We start from the raw sequence: 23,069 nt of genomic DNA, 5'->3' as shown, positions 1-23,069 counted from the left end.
GCTCCAGTATCAAAATTCAGGTTCCTTATTTGAATTTGTGCTTCCTGTGAGAGCTCCTTGTCCATCTATCTATCTATATATATATATATAAATGCTCTGTGCATAATGAATATCTTAAAAACAAATGAACTAATGAACGAAATCACACCAAATTTGGCAACAAAATGTCTCAAAACACAATGAGTGACCATCACTCAAAAATTATGATTTTGTCATTTGGGAATTGTAGTTGCTGGGATTTATAGTTCACCTACAATCAAACAGCATGATAGAATTGAACCAACTGGGGAATACAGGACTCCCCTGACCAACAGAAAACACTAGAAGGGTTTGGTGAGCATTGACCTTGAGTTTGGTAGTTGTAGTTTACCTACATCCAGAGACTACCATGGACTCAAACAATTATGGATCTGGACCAAACTTGGCACGAATATTCCATATGCCCAAATACGAACACAGATGGAGTTTGGGGAAAATAGACCTTGACATTTGGGAGTTGTAGCTACTGGGATTTATAGTTCACCTACAATCAAAGAGCGTTCTGAACCCCACCAATGACAGAATTGGGGCAAACTTCCCACATGACCAACAGAAAATACTCAAGGCCATCCAGTCCAACTCCCTTCATGAGAGCAAGAAAACGTAATCAAAGCCCTCCTGACAAAGAGCCATCCAGCCATAGATATAGATAGATAGATATGATTCACACACAGAGAGATATAGTATCATAGATTTGAAAGGGACTCCTGAAGAAGGACAATTATATGTTGCATGTTCCAGAGTAGGCAAACCAGACAATCTCCACATCAACACTGACAAAGAAACAGCAAGAAATACTGTTTACCCACAAGCATAAAGAAATTACATATATTAGAAACTAACACTTTCTCATTACTTTATTTTCCAGATCAACAGACTGAGCCACAGCAACGCGTGGCAGGGGACAGGACGTAAAATAATAAAGATTTTAGATGCTTACCTAGATATTTTTTTTAAAAAAAAATCTCTACAGCACTGTATGCCACACATGTCTTGAAATCATATTTATAAGATAAAGATGAAGAGACACCCCTCTGCCCCCAGCACCATAGGTGAATAAAGTTTGGGAAATATAGGGCTGAGTATACCAGCTTTGCCTCAGTTTCACTGTGCATGCCATTTTTATCTGCTGAACACCTACATAAGTATATCTGAATACTTCTAAGGTACATATGTCAAACTCAAGGTCCATGGGCTGAATCTGGCCTGCCCTGTCATTTTATGTGTCCCACAAGGTCAGAGCTTGTAGCATTTTTGCGCTTGCATTTTGTTTTGTGTTAGTTGTTGTCTTCCGAGCATGATCAATGGATAAGAATGGTGTGTGATATGGTGACTAATTATTTAACAATATGCTAAGGAGTAGTTACATTTAAACAGTCTTACAATTAGAAATTGCCCTTTGAAAGCAACCATAAGGTTTATGTGGCCCTCAATGAAAATGGATTTGATGCCCCATTTTAAGGGGTCCAAAATATAAGATCACATCACATGGCTTTTATCTAAGAATCATCTACACATTGCAATCCTATTGCGTCTGTGCTATTCAGAAGTGTCTCTTTCTTTAAAAAAAATAACCCACAAAATCAAGCAGTTACTAAACTTTGTTCTGGCCTTCTCCTCACTGATTCCTTACTCAAACAAATTTTGGTTATGGCCCATAAACTACTCAAATAATCCATTAAAGGAGAGCTCTAGAAATTAGAACTGCACAATATCACAAGTGATTTCAGCTATTCACCAGCTATTAATCTTCTCAGCTCAGGGTCATGTTTTCTTCTCTTCAGCATTTTTCACCTTCCTGGTATCCAAAGATAACAGAGGCCCCAGAAATTATGACAGTCATCAAACTACTAGTCCTTTCAGAGTAATTGTATACAGTGTAACATCTATTGTAACTCTTCCTGTATTGTTTGAAGTTAGCTTGGAATTCTTGTATCGTGCTTCAAAGGAGGAAAAGCTCTGCATTCTTTTCAACTTTGAGTTAACATAATTTTAAGTTTAATGTTTAAATCTATAGTATGCAATACAGAGAAAGTTAACTGTGTTTGTATATCTTCTTAAAACCTGTCGACTGCAATAACTTAAGGACCACTTATTTCAATGCAACTTGTTCAATAGTTGTTCAACAGTGCACATTGTCTATATTTTACTTCAGCAAAGTCCATTGTGTCTAAACAGAAAACATCCACCTGGATGGGAGCTGTGTCCTTTCCTACATCTAGACTCTCTTTGTTCACTACATTCCAATGTTGATTGAGAATTTTTCAAGGAAGAATCTATTCTCATTCACTTCAATATGAATAGAAACCAATGCACAATTTGCTTTAATTTAAGTTGTGTTGATAAGATGTTTATATTTTTTTTAAAAAACCAAGATAATGTTTTATTTTATGACACAGATTAAAGTGAATGCATGTTTTGGCCTGAAATGGTTGTTCAGGGGAACTGAACCAACTTTGCCATTTGCCATTGCTGTCATATCTACTAGTGGGAACAACACAGAGGGATCAGAATAGAGAAAGAAAATGGAGTTTCTTCATAAAGTACAGAATCAAGCTTACAGAATAAAATATAATTAGTGATAAAAGCCACTCACATGGATATTAATTCTACCGTCTCCTTGCCCTTCTATTTCCTTTTTACTCTCAGGGCAATATGAATGTGCTTGGGTGCCTTGGAGTCGTTTGCAGAACACACATCCCCTTTGTGTGTAGGGGTGAGCTATTCTGTGAGTTGTGGCAGGGAAATTAAAGAATGCAATAAGACAGTAAGACATATGTGTTTATGTGGGAAAAGAAGGAGGGAATGGGAGGAAAAAAGGAGCATAGCAGCACCATTAAGAGTATTTTGTTTTAATTTTAGCATGCGCTTTCATGGATGTAAACCCACTACTTCAGATGCAGTGCAGGCTTATAATAAAGCTTTAATTGGGTTGTTGTAGGTTTTTTTGGGCTATATGGCCATGTTCTAGAGACATAATGCCTCTAGAACATGGCCATATAGCCCAAAAAAACTTAGAACAACCCAGTGATTCCGGCCATGAAAGCCTTCGACAATATAACGCTTTAATTTAAAGCATGTTTATATAGGAGTGGAATAGAATGTAATAACACCCAGAAAGATGCAAATCATAGCTGTAATCCTGTTGGGGACTTCAAACTTTATAAGTAAACTTATGTCTGTGGGAATTAGAATTGTACAGTTGCATAATTTCTATATCCAGTAGAAGACTGCTATTTTGTTACTTTATAGTACTGCCAGCAACGCTCCCAATCAGCATTGACACTTGATTCATAATGGGACCAATGCATTACAGGGTTGATGGGAATTGGTCTTGATGTGTATCATATTGATCCAGCTGTACACTGGACACCTATACTCATGGGGAATTCTTGCTAGTGTTCCATTACACATCTTCACAATTTAGTAAAAGGGCTTCTTAGCATCTCAGCTACATAGCTAGTTACCTAATGTAACAAGTCTTATTGGATTCTGAAACATGTCAATTGCTTTAAATTTTCAGTAGGCTGGGTACAGTGACACAGATATTTCAGATCTTATTTATTTTATTTATTTAGAACATTTATACCCTGTCCATTCTTGACCTCCAATTGGATGCCGACACAATATAAACACATAATAAAATACAACCAAATACCTAAAAATAAATATAAATATACATTAAAACTTTACACTCGTCACAGTCAGTATTGATAAATTTCCTTCCAAAAAGTCAATTTTCCTTGAATTGGAATATTCTGAGAACATTTTTCATGAATTAGAGATTAATCTTGTATTAATATGTAGTGTCTCATGAAGGCATTGTCTTTGGTGATATCTCTGTGAATGAATTGGAATGTGTGCATATACAATTCAGTTCGGCAGTTTCTCTTTCTAGTGTATTAATGTGTATGTTCCAAAAGAGAAAAGTTGCTAGGAGAAACATGTAGCAAACCAAGTGATAATTCTGTTCAGAGATAAACAAAACTTAAGGGGCCAAATAAAAGAACATCTGGAATGTCAGATATGATGCCAGGTTCTGATAAAAAGGAAGAAAACAGTGTTGGCCTCATGACAAATAATTTATAGCATGCCTTTCTCCCAAAAAGGTACCCATAGTTTGGTCCTACCTGAAAAGGTGACTTATTGTTATCTTGACATAATGTAAAACTTTTTTTGCACTTTGTCAAATTATATCTTTTTAAAAAATCAATTTTGATACTATAATTCTTTCTCAAGTATTATATCTACCTTATTCATTTCACCTGCTGCAAATAAATCTTCACATTGAATTCACAAACTGCTGAACAGAGCAGGACAAAGTGTGTTTCTTTAACATTTTTTTTCATTGTTTTGCTACAAGGCATTCCTTGTAAAGAAAAGGATCCACTAGTAGGCCAAGACATCCTGGCTGTCAGATCTAAAACATATATATTGAAAAATTTAAAATGTTAGGCAAAATATTTCTCAATTTTAATTCTTAAAAAAGGTATGAACTCTCAGCAGCTTGAGAAACCTTGTCCAATATGGCTGCAGTTTTCAAGAACATGTGAGCAACCCCCAATTTGTATGATCTTACAAGATAAACCAAGAACGAAGGACATTATGTTATGATTTAAGCTTTAAAAGGAGTTTGTATGGAACTGAGCATTCTGGGTGTTTTTGGAAGTCTTTCTAAAATGCTCTTCAAATGGTAAGTGGACAATTAGGAATCATTGATTTTTACTGCAAACCAAATTCTCTGTGTTGTTAAACAGCTTGAAGCTACAATGAAACACACCAGATGGAGTGTGAAAGAAAGAGAAAGCAAATTGCTTAACAAACAGGAGAGCCCAGAGTTATTTCTCATCAAGGGAGCAAATGACCATCTTCGTTTCCACAACCGAGTGTCAACAGTCGTGCTGTTCAGTGGGACTCTTTGCCGGCTGGCTGGGTAGATGGAGGATTTCCACTGGTGCTCTTTAAGCAACGTAACAGCTGCCTCACTATTTTATAATTAGGACAGACGTATTAGAAGTGTTAGTTAAAAGTTTGCTTTGAGAGAGAACTCTATTACAGTGGTACAGTAAGTCCATGCCCCTCAAGCATTTTAGAAGCAATTTTGAAAGAATCTAGGCTACTTTGATGTGGCACACAAAGAGTCTGGCTCATTGTGTTCAGTGATAGGACAAGCTATTTTGAATCAACTGGAAAAGAATAGCGTGCAGTCAACCTGAGCATACCATCTGGAATGACCTCAGCTATAAGGTGCACACCATATTTGGCAAATGTTACCCATGCCGAAAGATTGGACTGGATAAACTTAAAAGAGAGTATCACTTTGAATTAGTATAAAGTATGGAAGCCTGTAAACATTCTCTTCTTCCATCGGCTTTGCTCATATTCTTCCCTCAGGGCAAGGCACTGACACTGTCAGATCTGAGATGGATTAAAAATGGTCTTCTACAAAAGGTTCAGTTACTGAATTTTAAACTCTGTGTCCTTTTACGATAAGAAGCACAAATTTCCCCTTACTACTAAGGAGGCAAGAATAGGAATAAGGGAGGCAATAGATGTACTAAGCATGCTAAAGATGTTGCAGATTTAAAAAAAACAACCGAGCAGCAGCTGTTTTATACAGAATGTACTAGAGGAATGCCAACCACATGTTCGCTATTTTGTGTGGAAATATGGCTATAAATACATAATGTAATTTGGTGGATTGGTGAATGTCCTAATGTCTTTCCCATGGGATTCTTGCTTTCACATGCTCTTTGATGTGTGCCCTTATTTCAAGCCATGTGCCAATATTTGCAATATGACCATAAATGTTGGGAGGATATGCTAACTAAAGCTTAGAGATACAGTAATCCTTTTGATATGAGCAGAGATGAGTTTACTTTGCCTTACCTCTTGGGAAATAAACATCATAATTTCACCCAAAGCCACATTCATTCTTCTTTGCTTTTAATCATGGCATGTCACTTTTCTCCTTAGTGTGATATGTACTGCTTTATACACCTGCAAACAGACCTAAAATGCGGGTGGGGATTGGTATGAGACATTATTATGTAACTGTGTTGTCTTCCCTGTGCAAGGGAAACAACACTGTTCCATCATGCAATTTTTAGGGGAGACAGTTTGTGAGAGTTCCTTACAAACTTTCCCTGATCACAGTCTATTGTCTTTCTTTTTACCTTTTTGGCATTTTCCCCCCTACACTGGCATAATACTTGAAAAAATAGTAAAGATAAACAAACTCTCAAGAAATAACCAGACAGATTCAAATAGGAGAGGTAGCACAAGGTTCAGCTATGAGAGACTACATAAGACATACACATCTAAAAGAGATATGTGATTCCCAAGTAGTGCATAACCACAGGATACAATGATATAGGACGATGCAGGTGTCCTGTTATCCAGTGTTGTGTAAAGCAGCTCTCTGACTTCATCTTAGTCCAACTCACTTCACATCATACCTAGACGATCAAATCTCTAGATGTCTTGCCAAAAGTCACTATTGCTCAACATTGTGTTTGCAAATTACTCCACAGTAGATAGCATTTTAATATGTGTCTACCATAGACAAATTCTAGACAAAGTAGCCTACCCAAGGGTTAGATAAATCTTTGGAATATATCAATAATACTAGATGTGACAGTTAAATCATTCTATGTTTTAAAGAAAACAGTTGCCATTGTGATTGCTGTGTTCCTTCAAGCCATTACTGCCCTATCCAAGTGTGTGACTCACTCAAGGTCACTCAGTGGATTTTGCCGACCAACTTGGTACGAATTGACCCCTAGTCTTCAGAGTTGTAGTCCAACACTCAAACCACTACACCACAATAATCCACCCCATAATATTATTTTTGTTCTCGTCATCATTAACATCATTGTCAAAATCATTTTTACATATCTCTTCTGCCAAACTGGGACTCAAGGTGGCTCACAAAAGCCCTTCGGAAAACAAAAAGATTTTGCCTGTGAGTGATAGGAAACAGGGAGCATTCCAGGACCTTTGGAATGGCGTTGGAATGACTAGATCAAAAGCATAGGGACAATCACTATGAAGGCCCTAGTTATAACCTGTTACGTATGTACAACAACTAACAAGGAAAAACTCTTGCTTGAATATTTTGTTTCTGGGCTTTTTAAGCTCTCTGGCTGGCTGCTGTTGAAATCAGGATTCTGTTGTAAAATAGACTTTTGGTCTGACTCAGAAGTGCTGTTGCACTTTTCCTTATCTCTGTGCAAATTTAATAGCCTGTCTAAAGTGAAATTAAGAGTAATTTGTGAATCACCTAAAAACACACACAATTGAGCTTTAAAAATGTGGGAAGCCATAAAACCAGAGACTTCAAGTGCCATAAAACCCCAATCCTCTCTCCTATGCGTGAAACAGGGTGAGCGAGAAGAAATAAACCCGTGAAACCCAAAGACTAAGATTCTTCTCTGTTTTCTGCAAAATATTTGGCTAGGAGGGCTCATCTCTTTTTAAAAGAGCTTATGGTCTGTCATGTTTTAACCTACTGAAACAAACAAATACTTAGAAACACCAGACACTTGCTCCTGTCATCCTTTTCTTATTTATGTGAACAATTTCATCTTTTAAGACTACTTAAATGACTGAAATAGTAAACAGCAAGGGAAATAAAACATGTTGAATTTAGCATTTTATGGAGTATTTCAGAGTATCCAGTTTCTCATTAAATCACTTTTCTAAAGGCAGGATAACAAATGCCACCGCAGTAGATGCTCAGAGGCAGAAGATCCATTTTCATTTCTTTCTCTCTCTGCGTGTATTTGTAAAACTAACTTTAATAAAGCTAGAGGTACACCATGAAATCTCCTGAATTGTAGGTCAGAGATCTATGCTTTTTAATATCTAGCTGCTGTTCACTAAACCTTTCATCACATTAATGACTAAGTCATACTGATTGTAAAGCAGTTGTAATGAGGCAATTAGTAAAGCCACTGACAACCATGGAGAATGAAATGAACAAGGCTTTCAACATAAAGCAGATGGATATCTTCAATATATTTCTTGTTATCTGCTTGTGGTGTTATGCTAAGATACACTGAATCAGCGCTCAAGAAGATGATTTGAATTGGCTAATAAAAATGACAAAATCAAGACTGTCTGCTCCAAACTTCTAGAAGCTATAGAATCATATTACAAATATATTTTGTTGGCTATAATCAGGAAATTGCTTATTGAGGGTGGGGAGATATCAAATTCATTTATAGACAGTACAGCCTTTTATGTCTTTAGTCAGAAGTAAGCTCCAGTGTGTTCTGCAAAACATACTCCTAAATGAAGGGTGTCTAGGATTGAGGTCTCTTTTAGACTTTTCTGTACATCACCTATTTGTACCCTTCTGAAGTATTTTAGATTTGATATTTCAGAAAATGTAACTGAAAATAAATGTTTTAAAGAATTGGGTAATTAAATGAAAATTAAATGGAAAGATCTTGTTCCAAAAGAGCAAAAATATAGAACAACACTGAGTGATGGGGGTTTCCTCTGATAAAGAAGGGTGAGAGTGGTATATGGGGAGTGTTGATGGAGCTGTTTGCTAGAATTTTTTAGCATGGCAAACAAATGATGGTTGCAACAACAAAAAAAGTGTAAAACTAAAATTTGAAAATAATCTACTTATTTTACAAGAGGCAAAATAATTGTGGGTCTTGGTATTGTGTGGTAGAGATGTTGAGAATGAATACTTAATTAGTTCAGTGCACTTGTAGACCAGTGCCTCTCCTAGAGACTTGCAAAGAATCTTGAGCTAGACAAGTGAGACCAAATCTTTCCCACAAAACAGAAAATTTTCTATAAAAATGTTTGTCACTTCCAATTACTGAACAAACCCAACTGATGAAGCCAATTAGAGCAACGAACTGCAAATTCTGAACTACAAAATTCCAACTGATTACGTGGATTACTCTGGACCAAAACAGTGTCAGAGAAGAATGCAAAAGACACACTGTAGCCAAAAGGAAAGAAAAGCATATTTGGGTGAACTGAAAGAAGAAAACAGAACAGTAGTGGAAGAAACCTCTTCCACAAGATCCAAAAAATCAAGGGGAATTTTTAACCAAAATAGTGTATGCCATATAAACAAAATAGGAAAGCACTAAATTATCAAGAAAAAAAAATAAAAATGTGTTCTTGAAGAAAAGAAATGAAAAGTTGATGGAAGCAATACACTGAAAAAACTATATAAAAATGAAAGAATGTCAGATTGGAACAAAAACCCAGTGGATACTAATACAACAGTTGTGTTTAGAATGGTCCTATCCAACTTTTTAAAGAGCTTGTTGTATATATTCCCATGGTAGTGGTTTGAGTGTGGAACTAGAACTCTGGTAAACCACAGCTTGATTCCAGTTTGTAAATCACCCTGGGCAAGTCACATTCTCTTAGCTTCACAGCAAGGCAATGACAAACCAGATCTAAACTAATCTTAAGAATAAAATACATTATATTTTTGGAAATGACTTGAAGCCACACACAACGAACAACTTACATTTTACCCACTGGTAGGAAAGTAATGAGAAGGCAATAAAGGAACAGCAACCACAATGAACAATGCTGAAATAGCTGAGTGAAAATAACCTTTTCAATCTCTGTCTATAACTTCTTAGACACTGTTGAGCAATGGGAAGAACTTGCTTTTAAAATGTTAAAAGCTGTCATCCAACTTCTCTGCACTTTTACTCAAATGAGTCCACGGAACAACACAGTGGGATAACATTCACCAAGCTCATTCTAAACCTTTTCTCCTGCCTCTCCATGCATTCAAAAAAAGCAGTTTTCAGAAATTTCAGGCAAGGAAGTGTAACAGACAACTAGAAGCATTTAAAAAAACTAGATTGAAAAGAAAAACAATGGCTGCCCAAAAAATATAACATGGATGGATCTGGATAAAAAGTTAAACAAGAGCAATACCACTCTGAGAACCAAAAAGCCTTTCTCAAGCAAACTAAGAGCACAGCAGGACAGTTCCAGGGGAATACATTTTAACAGGATATGTGATTTAAAAAAGAAAGAAAGAAAATCCAACAACACCTTTGAGACTAACTGGGAAGATGATGTTCCAAGCATAAGATGGACAGGGTCTGTCCATCAGATGCAGGGAAAACAAAGGATGGAACTAATTCCTCTTTATAGCCTTTTAAGTCTTTTAAGTGAAGGCTATCACCACAAAAAACGGATGAGGTTCCACTGACAGCTCCCTCCCCACAGCAAATCACAATTTTGACAGTTCTGAAGTTGACAGTTTCTGTGCAACTGCTATGCAAGAGAAACGGGTTTAGCCCATCTTACTTTTAAAAATAAAAATATAGCTTAGTAATGCATTACCAAGTAATGTATTCAGATAAAATACATTAGGTTACTTCTTCCCATCTGACGCTATACATATGAGTTTATAAAATGCAACTTAGCAAGCATTTAGTAGCACGCGCTAGTTGTTTTACATTATTTTTCATATAAGCCATGCTTTACTATGGCTCTTGTCATGGAAGAATAGAAACACTTTGCCTTAGGAATATAACTGACAAATTATTTTTAAATGCTGTATACAAACACTGCCTGTGTTCTACACATTACTTCACAATGTTTTCTGCTTTGCAATGCATTTATCTTGTCAAAGACATTTCTTGTAATGTGATTTGCATAAGCTATGTATTGGCTTCAAAAAATTTGGGACAATGACAAAACGTGATAGTAGCAAATATAATTCTGGGGCCCATCTACATGGGTCACATACATCGATGCTGGTCTGGAGTGGGATCCAGCTACTAAAGGAGTCTTCACAATCCAGTGGAACCAGTGTGTGTGTGTGTGTGTGTGTGAGAGAGAGAAATCTGTCAGTCTTTTTCTCTCTTTTTTTCTTTGATTGCTCCATCAAGCATCAATGGTTGTGACCAGTAATGATAATCACTATCAGTTTTGTGCCAGGTGGTCCCCACTAAGCCAAGGATGAAAGGGGGAAGGTAAGGGCCTTCCCCTGTTCATGGATTGCTGAAGCACAGGGAAAGCAGAATAGCCATGTGAACAAAAAAGAAGCAGCCTAACTCTTAACACCACCACAAACTTTTTAAATGAGGGCCAAGGCTGTGTTAAGTAGTCATGGTGGGTATTAGGATGAATGGATTCCATGCATCATGTGGATGCTATGTAGTCCATTCACCCTTGGATGTGTAAATGGGCCCCTAGAGAGGATCTCAGTAAGAAGAGCCAGCCTTCTTTAACCTTTTAAGATACTATGCAGAACATATTTTAGGAATTTTGCCAGAAAATGACTTGCTTTCAGCTTCTTTATACTTAAAGAAAGATATACCCTATTGATGTCTCATCTTTTGGCATTCTGTTGACATCTTATTTTAAAATAGAGTGTGAAAATAAAACCAGCAGCTGGGCAGGAAGTGCTCATATTGTTAATGGAAGAACACTGGAAACTATCATACAAAAAGTCTTCTGACAAATTGTCTTCATGGCATTTAAATCAATGAAATATAATGAGATAAGAATGAAACATACTTATAATCAGAGACACCATTGTGTATCAAATGGGTCCTTTTGTAGCCCACAAAAGTGAATTAGAGTGATACACCCAGTCTTCATTCAGTGATTTTATACAAACTAAAATACATCTTGCTTAGGACATTGATATTCAGACATATCCATGTAAAACAGAGTATTTTCACAGTTCATTTAGAGTTCACAACAGTTTTTTGCATTTTATATCTTTCATTATGGGATAGATTCCAACACAGTGATTCCCAGGTTGCAGTTCATAGCCATGCCTCAGCCCTCTGGGTATATTTTTCGCTTCATGCACACATGTAGCTCCCATTAATGCTAATGGGATTGAGTCAAAATCAACCATTGGAGAAAATAAAAAGTACTTTCTTATATTCCCTGACCTTACCATGAAGTGAAGGGATTCTTAAGCCATGTGAAAAAATCATGAAGGATACATCAACTTGCACTTTGCAGGAAAACAGCCTTTCTACAGAAGGGTTGGTAGTTAATCCAATGTCAGTTGGAGACTGAAGTATCAACTGGTCAACACTTCAATATTTATGAAGTTTAAACTTAAGACTCCTTTATCATGTGCAGCAGATTTGATGGAGTAATTATCCTAATAAAGCCCCTCCCCCCATGAACATAATAGATTGTGAGTGTGCATGCTCATGCATGAGAGTATATCTATCATTAACCACGTTATCACACCAGAGCTTTCAAGTAAGCAGCCCCACATTTTTACCGCCTGCAGAATTCTGGGAAATGTAGTTCGTGAAGGCAAGGACCTCTGTAGTTGAGAATCCAGAAGGCCCCACCCTAAACTACATTTCCCAGAATTCTTCAGGTGGTAGAAATGCAAGGCTGTCCACTTTAAAGCCCTGGTGCGAAAACTTCATAAGACTGTCAAGAGAATCAATATGGTACGTTATGCTGGATACTATATTGTCCCACCCTAGACCACAGCATCTTTCTCAACTGCCTATGTAATAGCAGCTTTGTGCAATCAAGTCCTAATAATCAGATTTCTGGTGAATGACAGAGTTAGACAGCACGATTGAACTCGAAATATGAATGAACTAAAACATTCAGAGGCATATCTTCTCTGCAAGCAGGGTGCATGTTTATGGGGGTAGGGGTGAGGAGTGGGGGTTAAGTCTCTTGAAAGCTTCTTTGTCTGAGATACAGTACACTGGGCATCCTACGCTGCAGTCTCTCTTATCTCCTTGGTAATCAGTCACACTTCCCTTTATCTCTCTGTCCCTTTTGTTATTGCCATCAATTCAGCTGTAACCTAAGACCACCCTATGAATAAGAGACTTCCAAAGACCTTGTTAACCAGCCTGCTAAGATCTTACAGACTCACAGCGGTATCTTTCTTGATTGAGTCTATGCACCTGTTATGTGGCCTTCCTCCTTTCTTAACTACCTTCTACTTTACTAGGCACTAATGAGTGGTATTATCTCCCAATATGTGCAAAATATAGTTGGCTTGGTTTAGTTATTTTAGCTTCTAAAGAGAGTTCAGACTAGAGTTGTCATTCGACACTTTCACTGGACTTTTTAGCTGTCCATGGTATCCATATAACAGGATTACTTTCCTCTGAATTCTCTGGTGTATTCCATTAGCAAACTTATCTCACAGTATGATCCTCAGTGCTTCATCCATTTGGAACTCTGCTTGGACATCTAGAATCTATACATATGTACTAAAAACATCCATCATCACTTTGCTTGTATGGAATAATGGCATAAACCTATGTTTACTACAATCAGTGGTGTCCCCTTGCTTGTGGATCGTGCTTTTTCAAGTTGTGGGATTTTTCTTTTTGTTATTTTGTTATGGATTTTCTTAGATTTTTCTCATAGTCTGCACCTGGTCTTGTATTTGCAAAGAAAATTGATATTCTCCATCTTCTGTTTCCACGAATACAATCATTTTGATTTCTGTGTTGACCATCTAGTAACATCTAAGAATACATTCAACTGTGTTAAAATTGTGTTGCCCGCTCATACGTAAGTTTTAGTACAAGTGTGAAAACTTTGATTGGCTCAGAGGCCATTAATAACAACAACAACAACTTTATTTGTAACCTGCCCTTTCTCCCCAGGGGGACTCAGGGCAGTTTCCAGATAGAAAGTGCCAAACATTCAATGCCATAATAAACAAACAAACCAAATCGAAACAATAAATAAAATATCATCAATATAAACTTATGATGACTAACCGAACAAATAAATAATTAAAAACTAATAACCTCATCATCAAATTTACATCTTAATAAGATCTAAATAACTAAAGTGCCTTAAAAGTATAAAATGATGAAGAAGACATTATATAGAATAATTATGTACAACAGCCAACAGCGCCAGGGTGGGTTTCCAGTATCCATACAAGGTTACATATTAAGATGTACTAGTCCTCCTCCTCTCCATAGGCTAGGGAGCAAAAAGAGAGAAGAGAGGAGGCCATTTTTACTTCTTTGAGGTGGGAGTTCCAGAGGTTGGGGAGGGGCAATCATGGAGAAGGCCCTTCTCTTGTCCCCGCCTACTGGACTTGAGACGGGGGTGGGACCGAGAGCAGGGCCTTCTCTGCTGACCGCAGTGCCTGTGTTGGTTTATATAAGAAGATGTGGTTAGTTACATAGCCTGGGCTTTTGGGCATGAATAGCAAATTGAGAAATTATTTTTATAACCTTGTTTAAGTCTTGTTTACCTTTTCATTCCCCGCCCCAACAAGATACGGTAGGACCTTAAATATGGAGCACACCCCTCCCTCCAATATTCCTGGAAGCACAATTCTGTTTTGTTTTTGTGTGAAAATGAGAGTGGTGGTGGTGGGGGGGGGGGTCTATGTTTACAGAAATTAGTTCTGAAAGACCTTATTATGTCCATAGCTTAATATAGACAATAATACAACCTAAAAACCTATAACTGATTTTCTGCAGCCTATTGAAAACTACAAGCAACTCATAATATCACATAGGGACATTTCTCCCTAATCTAAATCAATAAACTGTTTCCTGAAAAATGGAGACATTAGCTTGATACATCTAATTCCAGTTGGCAGGAGGATCCCTGTCAAATTTCTTAAGATCACGTGCCAGTTCATATACATACAACATTTCTTAGTCTTTGTATCTCAACACTGACCTCTCCTATTCTGTATAGTTTCAGATTATTCATTTAAATTATTTTCTGAGGAACTGTTATAAAAACTACTCCAGACACATTTCTAGTTTATTTATATGCCACCTTTCTACCAGAGTGGGGTTCAAGGCAGCTTCCAAAAACAATAAATAAATAGGGATGGCATCCATCCAGCCTCGGTGAAAGACCACAACTTTAGCCCAAAATGCATATCCAGATAGGTAGGATAAAAAGATTTATAAACAAAATAACTATGCAGCTGTATTGGATGATGCCACGAGACCTGCCTTCTTTATTAAGTATTAGAATTCCATTGTTTGCCTGACTCTCTCAGTTTATTAAAAACCTTGTCATTAAAATATGCAATACAGCACTTGAAGAAGTCTCAGTGCAAATGGGATCAAGGAAACAGGTAGGGAAGGCCATCCATTTATATGAGTGTTTGGTAGAATAAAACTGACAGCTTTAGAATGCTGTGATTGATTGCAAAACACGAAATCAATCTGCTTTCCTCTGTTTTCCAATAGAGGATCCCCTTGACACAATAGGAGACAAAAGCATTTGTGAGTATTATAATCTATATGTTTGTTGCATAAAAGAAATCATTAGAAGCAAAACTACCTATAAAAAGTATGTAATTTAATTTAAAACATTTCTCATTCAGCAAATTCTAACAAATTATGACCCAACATTATTGCCAACATTTTGCTCTGACGTTTAATTTGTCAATACAGATTTCCTAGGCAGGCATTACATAGCTTTGGAATGTTTTATAAAATAACATTGGTTAAAAAAGTATTAAATATGCACTGTTTATATATTGAGGAAAATAAGACTGATGCTGCAGGACCAACAAGAATATGTTAGAATTTGGAGACTAATGGACTACATGAAAGTCAGAGACCTGGTACTGCTCAGCAAAATGCTGGATATTCTGATTATAGAAAGATATAGAGAATATACAGAATATTTCACTGATATCTGGGCATTCCAAACCCATCTTACAAGACTGACGTAATGATTAAAATACACTACTTTTATCTCCTAAGGTCATACTGTAAAACAATTCGGTTGTACAGTGAACTACACCCTCTAACTATTACAACTTATCCCAAAGAACACCATGAGTAATGCCCAAATTGTTACTGTAGTGGTAATAGCCATAGCCCAATTACAGAAGCTTCATGAGGATACCAATGCATAGAGAAAGGACGAAATGGCGAAATGTCACAGCAGGTAAGAAAAACCTAAACCCAAACCCCATCTACTCCATGTTATTTTTTTTTATTGAAGCCATTTCCCCTTGTTCTATAAAAATCAATGAATTGGTGAAACTGATTAAACCTCATGCTGCTCTCGATTTGCTACTCTCACAAAGCAAACATTACTATTTTGTTTGGAAAGTGCTCGATCAGCACATAGGTGCCCAGAGACTGGAGGCAAATGATGTTCTTTGGCTGAGGTCCTGTCTCTGGAAGCTAACTGTCTGGATAAAATACCAAAACCATTACGTGCTCTTTGGAGGAAAACTGGTCTATGAGGTAAGTGCAATAAAAATAAAATAAAATAAAATAAGACCTTTACATGAATCTTTTTATGTGCTAGTATTTAACTGAAACAAAAGCTCTGAAGTTGATTACCGTGGAAAGATAGTGCAATCATTCTCTGGCATGGGAAGGGTTCCCTTTGTATCTTCGATACCTACTCAATACATTAAACATGTGACTGTGTATCGCAGAGAGATAAATGAAGATGTACTAGTTGGTTGGCATACTAGAGTGCTACATGTATACTTGGGCATTTTAGAATCTGGACTATCTAAGTTTAGTTGTACTGTGTATTATTCTCATTCTACCAGTATGTGCATGTCTTCACTTAGTTCCAAATGGGTTCCATTTTGGGTTCCTTCACTCTCTCTGCTGAGTTGAGCCTTGGGCACTCAATCCTGAGTGTATCACTACAGCATATGGCCATAAGGTTTTCCATTATTGAAAGGCAGCGACTGTTGTGGTTCACTCTGAGCCTGAGTCTGAACTGTCTGGGCCTTCTGCTGGGCCTGCTGGGCCTTCTGAGTCTGACTTTCTGCAGGATGATCATGAGGCTGATGGGTTACAGATTTCTGTACATGTTCCAGACGGGGCTGATAGTGTGGCTTCTGAGGAAGAAACAGCAAGTCTGTTCCCTGGAGAAAGGAATGTGCCTTTAGATAAAGATAGTGAAACTCCACAACTGCTTTTGGTTCCCAGGATGATCAGGCCCAGCTGGGCTGAGATAATGTGTTGTCTAGCCTTGAAGATAATTAATGAGTAGACAGGATCGTTTACAATTAAGAGTTCCGAGAAGCACACGCCTTGCCAGCAAGCGTGAAGCCAAAGGTCAAAGCAATGCTTTCATGTCAGGGAAACTTATTTAATGATGTATACGACAGGCATTTTCTGTCAGTCCAATGTTGCTCTTTCCTTGGTTAACTTCTGTGGAATTACCTTGGCTTTTGTGGAATGCTTCTGGCTTCTTTGAGACTTGGATTTTGATCCTGATGTTACCTGATGGACTCTTGTTTGACCATTACTAAGGAATTACGCTTCATGTTATTTGCCTTTGGATCTTGGAAACTTTGCCTTTGCATTTTAAGACTCTATTTTGCCTATTGAACTTTTGCATCTTTATTTCTATTTTGATTTTGCTTTTTCTCAATAAACTACAAAATCTACAGCCTTGGTATGTGGTGGTGTCTTGAGCAAGGTGAAAACTACCCTGAGTTGCGACAGCGACCCCATTCAAATGGCCAGAAGAACCGCAAGAAACTCAAAGAAAAAGATACATTATATATGGCTTAATTATATCCAGGGAGAGAACACACCCCATTCCCAATTAGAGTGAATCAATTCCCCAAAGTCAACATCTCAATGTGAATTTTTTAAATGTAGAGTTTCCACATTCAGTCGCTCTGAAGACAAAATTGTTGGCAATAAGGAAGTGCTATTTGCAACACTGTGACAGATTGCTTATTATAAGAAAGGTGACTCTGAAAAACCTTAACAGGTCTATGAATATCTTTCAAAATACTATAAATCCTCTCTACTTTGCCTCTGCTAATAATCAAAATGGAAGTAGTAGTTTAAAAATGAGAAGTCTAATACTTGGAAAAATCGTTATGAAGGTACTATATTCATCTTTCCACATTTGCAGTGGTCAGGGACACACAACCCCTGAAAAACTGTCACAACTGAAAATATCTCTAGCCTCCCCCCCCAAACCATATTTAACACTCAAACAGTAAATGTGCAACCCATGGATTATTTGCCACAGCCACTGCTGCTTCCAAGCTCCATTTGAAGACAATGCTCAATAACACTGGTATTCATCTTGAGCTACGTTTAATCAGACATAGTCAATGTTTAAATGGAGCCCCCGGTGGCGCAGTGGGTTAAACCCCTGTGCCGGCAGGACTAAAGACCGACAGGTCGCAGGTTCGAATCCGGGGAGAGGTGGATGAGCTCCCTCTATTAGCTCCAGCTCCATCGGGGACATGAGAGAAGCATCCCACAAGGATGATAAAACATAAAAAAATCATCCAGGCGTCCCCTGGGCAACGTCCTTGCAGACGGCCAATTCTCTCACAACAGGAGCGGTTGCTCCTGACACGACAAAAAAAAGTTTAAATCTTTAATTGGGTGAAATTAAAATGGAGAGGTGGCTGAGCTTGGTCATGTGGTCACTCCCTTGCTCACTCACTTGGGAAGGAAGGGGTAAGGGGGATGGGGTGGGAGAAGGGTGAGCGAGTGATGGGTAGATTTCTGGGGCAGAAAAAGGGGGCAAGAGGGGTTGGCAGATGGGTGAGATTGTGGTGGCAGTTGGAGTAGGGCACAAGTGATGGGAAGGGGTTGTGGCAGCTGCTTTTATGGTGAGGGACTCTGCAGGCTTGGTTTAATTAGCACTTTTAACTCCCTTTACATTAAGTCCATCTGGAAGACATGAAGAAAAAATGATCCAAAATCTCTGATATGCACAAAAATGCAGGTTTTTAATATGATATTTCATTCCTCAAAATGCCCATTTTGTGTTTGATATTTTGCAGGAATAGAATTATGTATCACCAAAGAATCTTTATTGCTAAACTTTGCAAGCCCCAAAGTCATTTTGTGAATAGGTTTGAATTTAGAGACTCATTTTAGCAGTTCATTTTTCATTTCAGCACTTCCTTATGTTGGGGGGTCAGAAGGGATTTCCACAATTGGATACATTAATTTCCATGGGAAGGGTTTAGTATGCTTGATGATAACTGTGAACTCAAGGATTTTGCAATAGAGAAGCATATAACAAAATCTGAGATTAGATTTTTCTGAAGGATCTAAAGGCAATGTTGAAATGCAATTGCTTTCAAATTATTTCTTTACAAAGACCTAAGATCCTGCTCTTAACATACATTTTTTATAATCTGCTCAAAAGCAAGACCCCACCTCAGTGTATGTTGATGTATGATTGCAGTCTAAATTTTCTGTTGCTTCAGCACTATCTTTCATATTTTAGCGTATCTAAAAATACAGGAGCGCTGCCCAACTGCAGGTGAATCTTCAGAATTGTTCAAAAAGAAACATTTTACCTTTTATCACCAGGTTCCCAGTACTGCTGGCTACTCCAAAATGATTTGTCGCTATGCATGTGTAACTGCCAGCATCTGCTTTAGTGACATTGATAATCTTCAGAGTTCCATCCTCCATGATAGTATATCTGGAAAAAAAAATATAAAAGCACAGGTAGGAGTTTAAAGGAAATGATCTTAATACTGCATATTAATAATTATTTCAATTGCTGGGAAACCATTACCAGCTGTATCTAGTGTTGACTAGATACAGCTAGATATCTAGTGCAGCATTTTTCCTAATGAAGTACAGTGTGGTTGAGGACTGGGACATCCATAGGGATACCAAGGTGCTTGTTTATAAAGCTATTGTCCTCCTAACCCTGCTATATGCCTGCGAAATGTGGACTATCTACAGACGTCACATGCAACTCCTGGAACGATTCCATCAGCTCTGCCTCCAAAAAATCCTGCAAATCTCTTGTGAAGTTAAGTGGACAAATGTCAGCATGCTGGAAGAAGCAAAGACCACCAACATTGAAGTGATGGTCCTCTGTCATCAACTCCATTGGACCAGCCACGTTGTCCAAATGCCCGACCACCGTCTCCCAAAGCAGTTGCTCTACTCCAAACTCAAGAATGGAAAATGGAATGTTTATTGGGCAGGAAAAGAGATTTGAAGATGGGCTCAAAGCCAACCTTAAAAACTCTGGCATAGACACTGAGAACTGGGAAGCCCTGGCCCTTGAGCGCTCCAGCTGGAAGTCAGCTGTGACCAGCAGTGCTGTAGAATTTGAAGAGGCACGAATGGAGGGCAAAAAAGAGAAACATGCCAAGAGGAAGGCACGTCAAGCCAACCGTGACTGGGACTGCCTTCCACCTGGAAACCAATGCCCTCACTGCGGGAGAACATGCAGGTCAAGAATAGGGCTCCACAGTCACCTACGTACCCACTGCCAGTACACCAATCTTGGGGGACAATCTTACTCGGACAATGAGGGATTGCCTAAGTAAGTAAGTAAGATCCTCATGAGTTTGAAGACTCCTCCACCTTTTGCGACTGTGGAACAGAACAGACAACTCAGCATCTGTATGTTTGCCCACAGTGCCCTGCCTCATGTACAGAGGAAGAATTGTTGAAAGTCACATACAATGTGGTCGCTGTTGCCCATTTTTGGTCAAAAATTATTTAGCTACTTGTGCTTTCTCTATTTTATCAGTTATATACTTATTTATGCAATGCTTTTGACATGAAATAAATTACCTGATGAGCAATTAGGAGAACACTGATTCTTACTAGGTGGTTTGCATACATCTCTGAATTTTTTCCCTTGCAAACAACTAAGCAATCAATCAGTTATTTAATTTTAGTTTCAGCTAATCAGGTTTTAAGTCTACCTTAGGCAATACATGATCGTTGACCATGAATCGCAGTCTAATCAATCCTCTTGCTCTTTTGCTATCATCTGATGATTAAGGGTTGGTGTCCATTTTCAATAATACCTGGTGATCCATGTTTGCGGTGAGAATTGAAAGTGAGCTACATCTACATTATTAATTTCCAGAAATGTCACATAACCAAGCTTTATGAGTCACTGTACATATCATGTAATTGTATTATCCTACAAAATATTTCTGAAATGTCAACAACACCCAGCTTGATATCTTTGTCAAGGTAAAGTTATTCACTTCATATTCCTGTATATGTAGTTATCTTCTAAAGTTTTCTGAAGTATGATCTCTCTGGTACTAAGTGCCTCCACAAACAGAGAAAAGGTCCATGCCTCCCCCCCCCCCCAACACCTTTGTGTATTGTTAGAAGAAATATCCAGGATGCCTGGAGAGGACTTAAAACCTAAGTCTGTTGATTCTAACTCCCACTCTGTTCAACAAGGCTTATTTCCAGGGCGCAGAGTGGGAGAACTGCAATATTAAGAACTTCAAATACTTAAAGATGTATTTTATACATATACAGTAGAGTCTCACTTATCCAACCTTTGCTCATCCAATGTTCTATATTATCCAACGCAGTCTGCCTCCTCTCCCTATCCACAGCTGTTCCAATACATTGTGATGTTTTGGGTGCTACATTTGTAAACACAGTAATTGCTACATAACGGTACCGTGTACTGAACTGCTTTTTCTGTTGATTTGTTGTAAAACATGAGGTTTTGGTGCTCAATTAGTAAAATCATAACATAATTTGATATTTAATCGACTTTTCTTTAATCCCTCCTTATTATCCAACATTTTTGCTTATTTAATGTTCTGCCGGCCCGTTTGTGCTGGATAAGCAAGACTCTACTGTAGATATAAAGATATGAAAAAAGTACTGTTTTTGTTATTGCTGTCATGTGCCTGCATTGATATCTCTCCCCTTTCCAAGATGTTGAATGCTGAAATTTGGGTGGTGGTATTTTAATTCTTCAGATGGTTCACTTATCGGATGAGGTAAAGAGCAGGATGAAGAGAGCAATTAGGAAGTACTGCTGCTGTGCAACTACCACTATTAAATTTTATTTTACAGAGGTTTGAACTGAAACATTTCCTGGCATATCTTTTTTTTCCTGCAACATCTAAATACCGATGTATCTTAAAATAAATTTTAATTGTAAGCTGATTAGGTTGTTGATTAGTCAAAAGGACTTTAGGATTTCTAGTTCTAGGAAAATGATGGTGGTAATTCTTGTTTCAGCATTCTGTGCCTTAAGGGGCTTGTATTACTTTTTGAATTAAATCTGTGCTGCTTGTCTCTGTAAAAGGAATGTTTGAGACACATTCTCAATATCAAGGGGATGACAGGATGTATTGTTTATGGCAGATGTTAAAAATGTGAACAGGCAACCAAATCATATCATATCATGAATCTGTGTAACTATGTTCTAGAAGCATCACACTTGGGAGCCATAATCCCATTCATTTGATCCAAAGGATTTGCAATAAAACCAGCAAATACCTGCTTAAGTCAGACAGATATATATGTATGTCAGGGCCTCTTTGAACTGTGATTCACAGATGAAAGGGCTTCATGGCAAAAGGTATTAATTTTGTTGAAACTGCTTTATCCAGCAGTATATACTTTTTGAAGGTGATGGAACAGATATTAATTTAAGTCATTATTTTAATGCATTTGTTAAGGAGGTCAGGACATAGGACTGACTTGGTGTCAATTTTGGCTGTCTCAGGGTGTATACAGACAGCCCTTTTAAAGTGGGAGTTCCCGCATTTTGAAGTGCGACATCCAGATGACGTCCCATAGAAAAATGAATTAATTCCCCACAAACCAGGAAAACCCTGGTTTATCATGAACTAATTTGTTAGTGGGTTTATTCTGTGTCTTCTTGGAAGGCGCAGGGCAAACCTACTATTTTTGCTGTCTGGATTGCTCCCTCAAAATTCTAGACTTTTATGGGGAAGTCCAGACAGTAATCCAGCGAGGACATCAACTTCCTCCCCACCCCTACCCCTCCACCAAACCCCTTTAAAATTAAAAGAACTTACCCGGCCTCCATTAGCATGGTGCCAGAGCTCTCCTGGCATGTAGGAATGGCACACCAGGAGAAAATAGGGGGGAGGAAAATAGCTCCTGCCCCCCCTTCTCCTGGTACATCATTCCTACATGCTAGGACAGCTCCGACACCAGGCTACTGGAGGCTGGGTGTTGTTGTTGTTTATTCTATTCATTCAGTCGCTTTTGACTCTTCGTGACCTCATGGACCAGCCCATGCCAGAACTCCCTGTCAGCTGTGGCCACCTGCAGCTCCTTCAGAGTCAAGCCAGTCACTTC

At 38.0% G+C, this 23,069-nt stretch overlaps 1 protein-coding gene and 1 long non-coding RNA gene across 11 annotated transcripts in view; one reads left to right on the top strand and one right to left on the bottom strand.

Moving 5' to 3' along the window:
• LOC132769389 (contactin-4) overlaps positions 1 to 23,069 on the bottom strand; it is a 643,374-nt gene that overhangs the window by 44,592 nt on the left and 575,713 nt on the right. For all 10 annotated transcript variants that reach the window (XM_060766321.2, XM_060766322.2, XM_060766323.2 and 7 more), the window contains one exon: positions 19,304 to 19,431. In XM_060766321.2, the coding sequence (XP_060622304.2) occupies positions 19,304 to 19,431 (128 nt within the window). The remainder of the gene's footprint in view (positions 1 to 19,303; positions 19,432 to 23,069) is intronic.
• The window catches only part of LOC137096028 (uncharacterized), an 89,503-nt gene that overhangs the window by 46,146 nt on the left and 20,288 nt on the right, over positions 1 to 23,069 (top strand). The window lies entirely within an intron of this gene.

This window comes from Anolis sagrei, chromosome 2 (genome assembly GCF_037176765.1).
Source record: "Anolis sagrei isolate rAnoSag1 chromosome 2, rAnoSag1.mat, whole genome shotgun sequence".
Classification (NCBI taxonomy): Eukaryota; Metazoa; Chordata; class Lepidosauria; order Squamata; family Dactyloidae; genus Anolis; species Anolis sagrei.
This window is presented reverse-complemented; position numbering and strand designations above follow the sequence as displayed.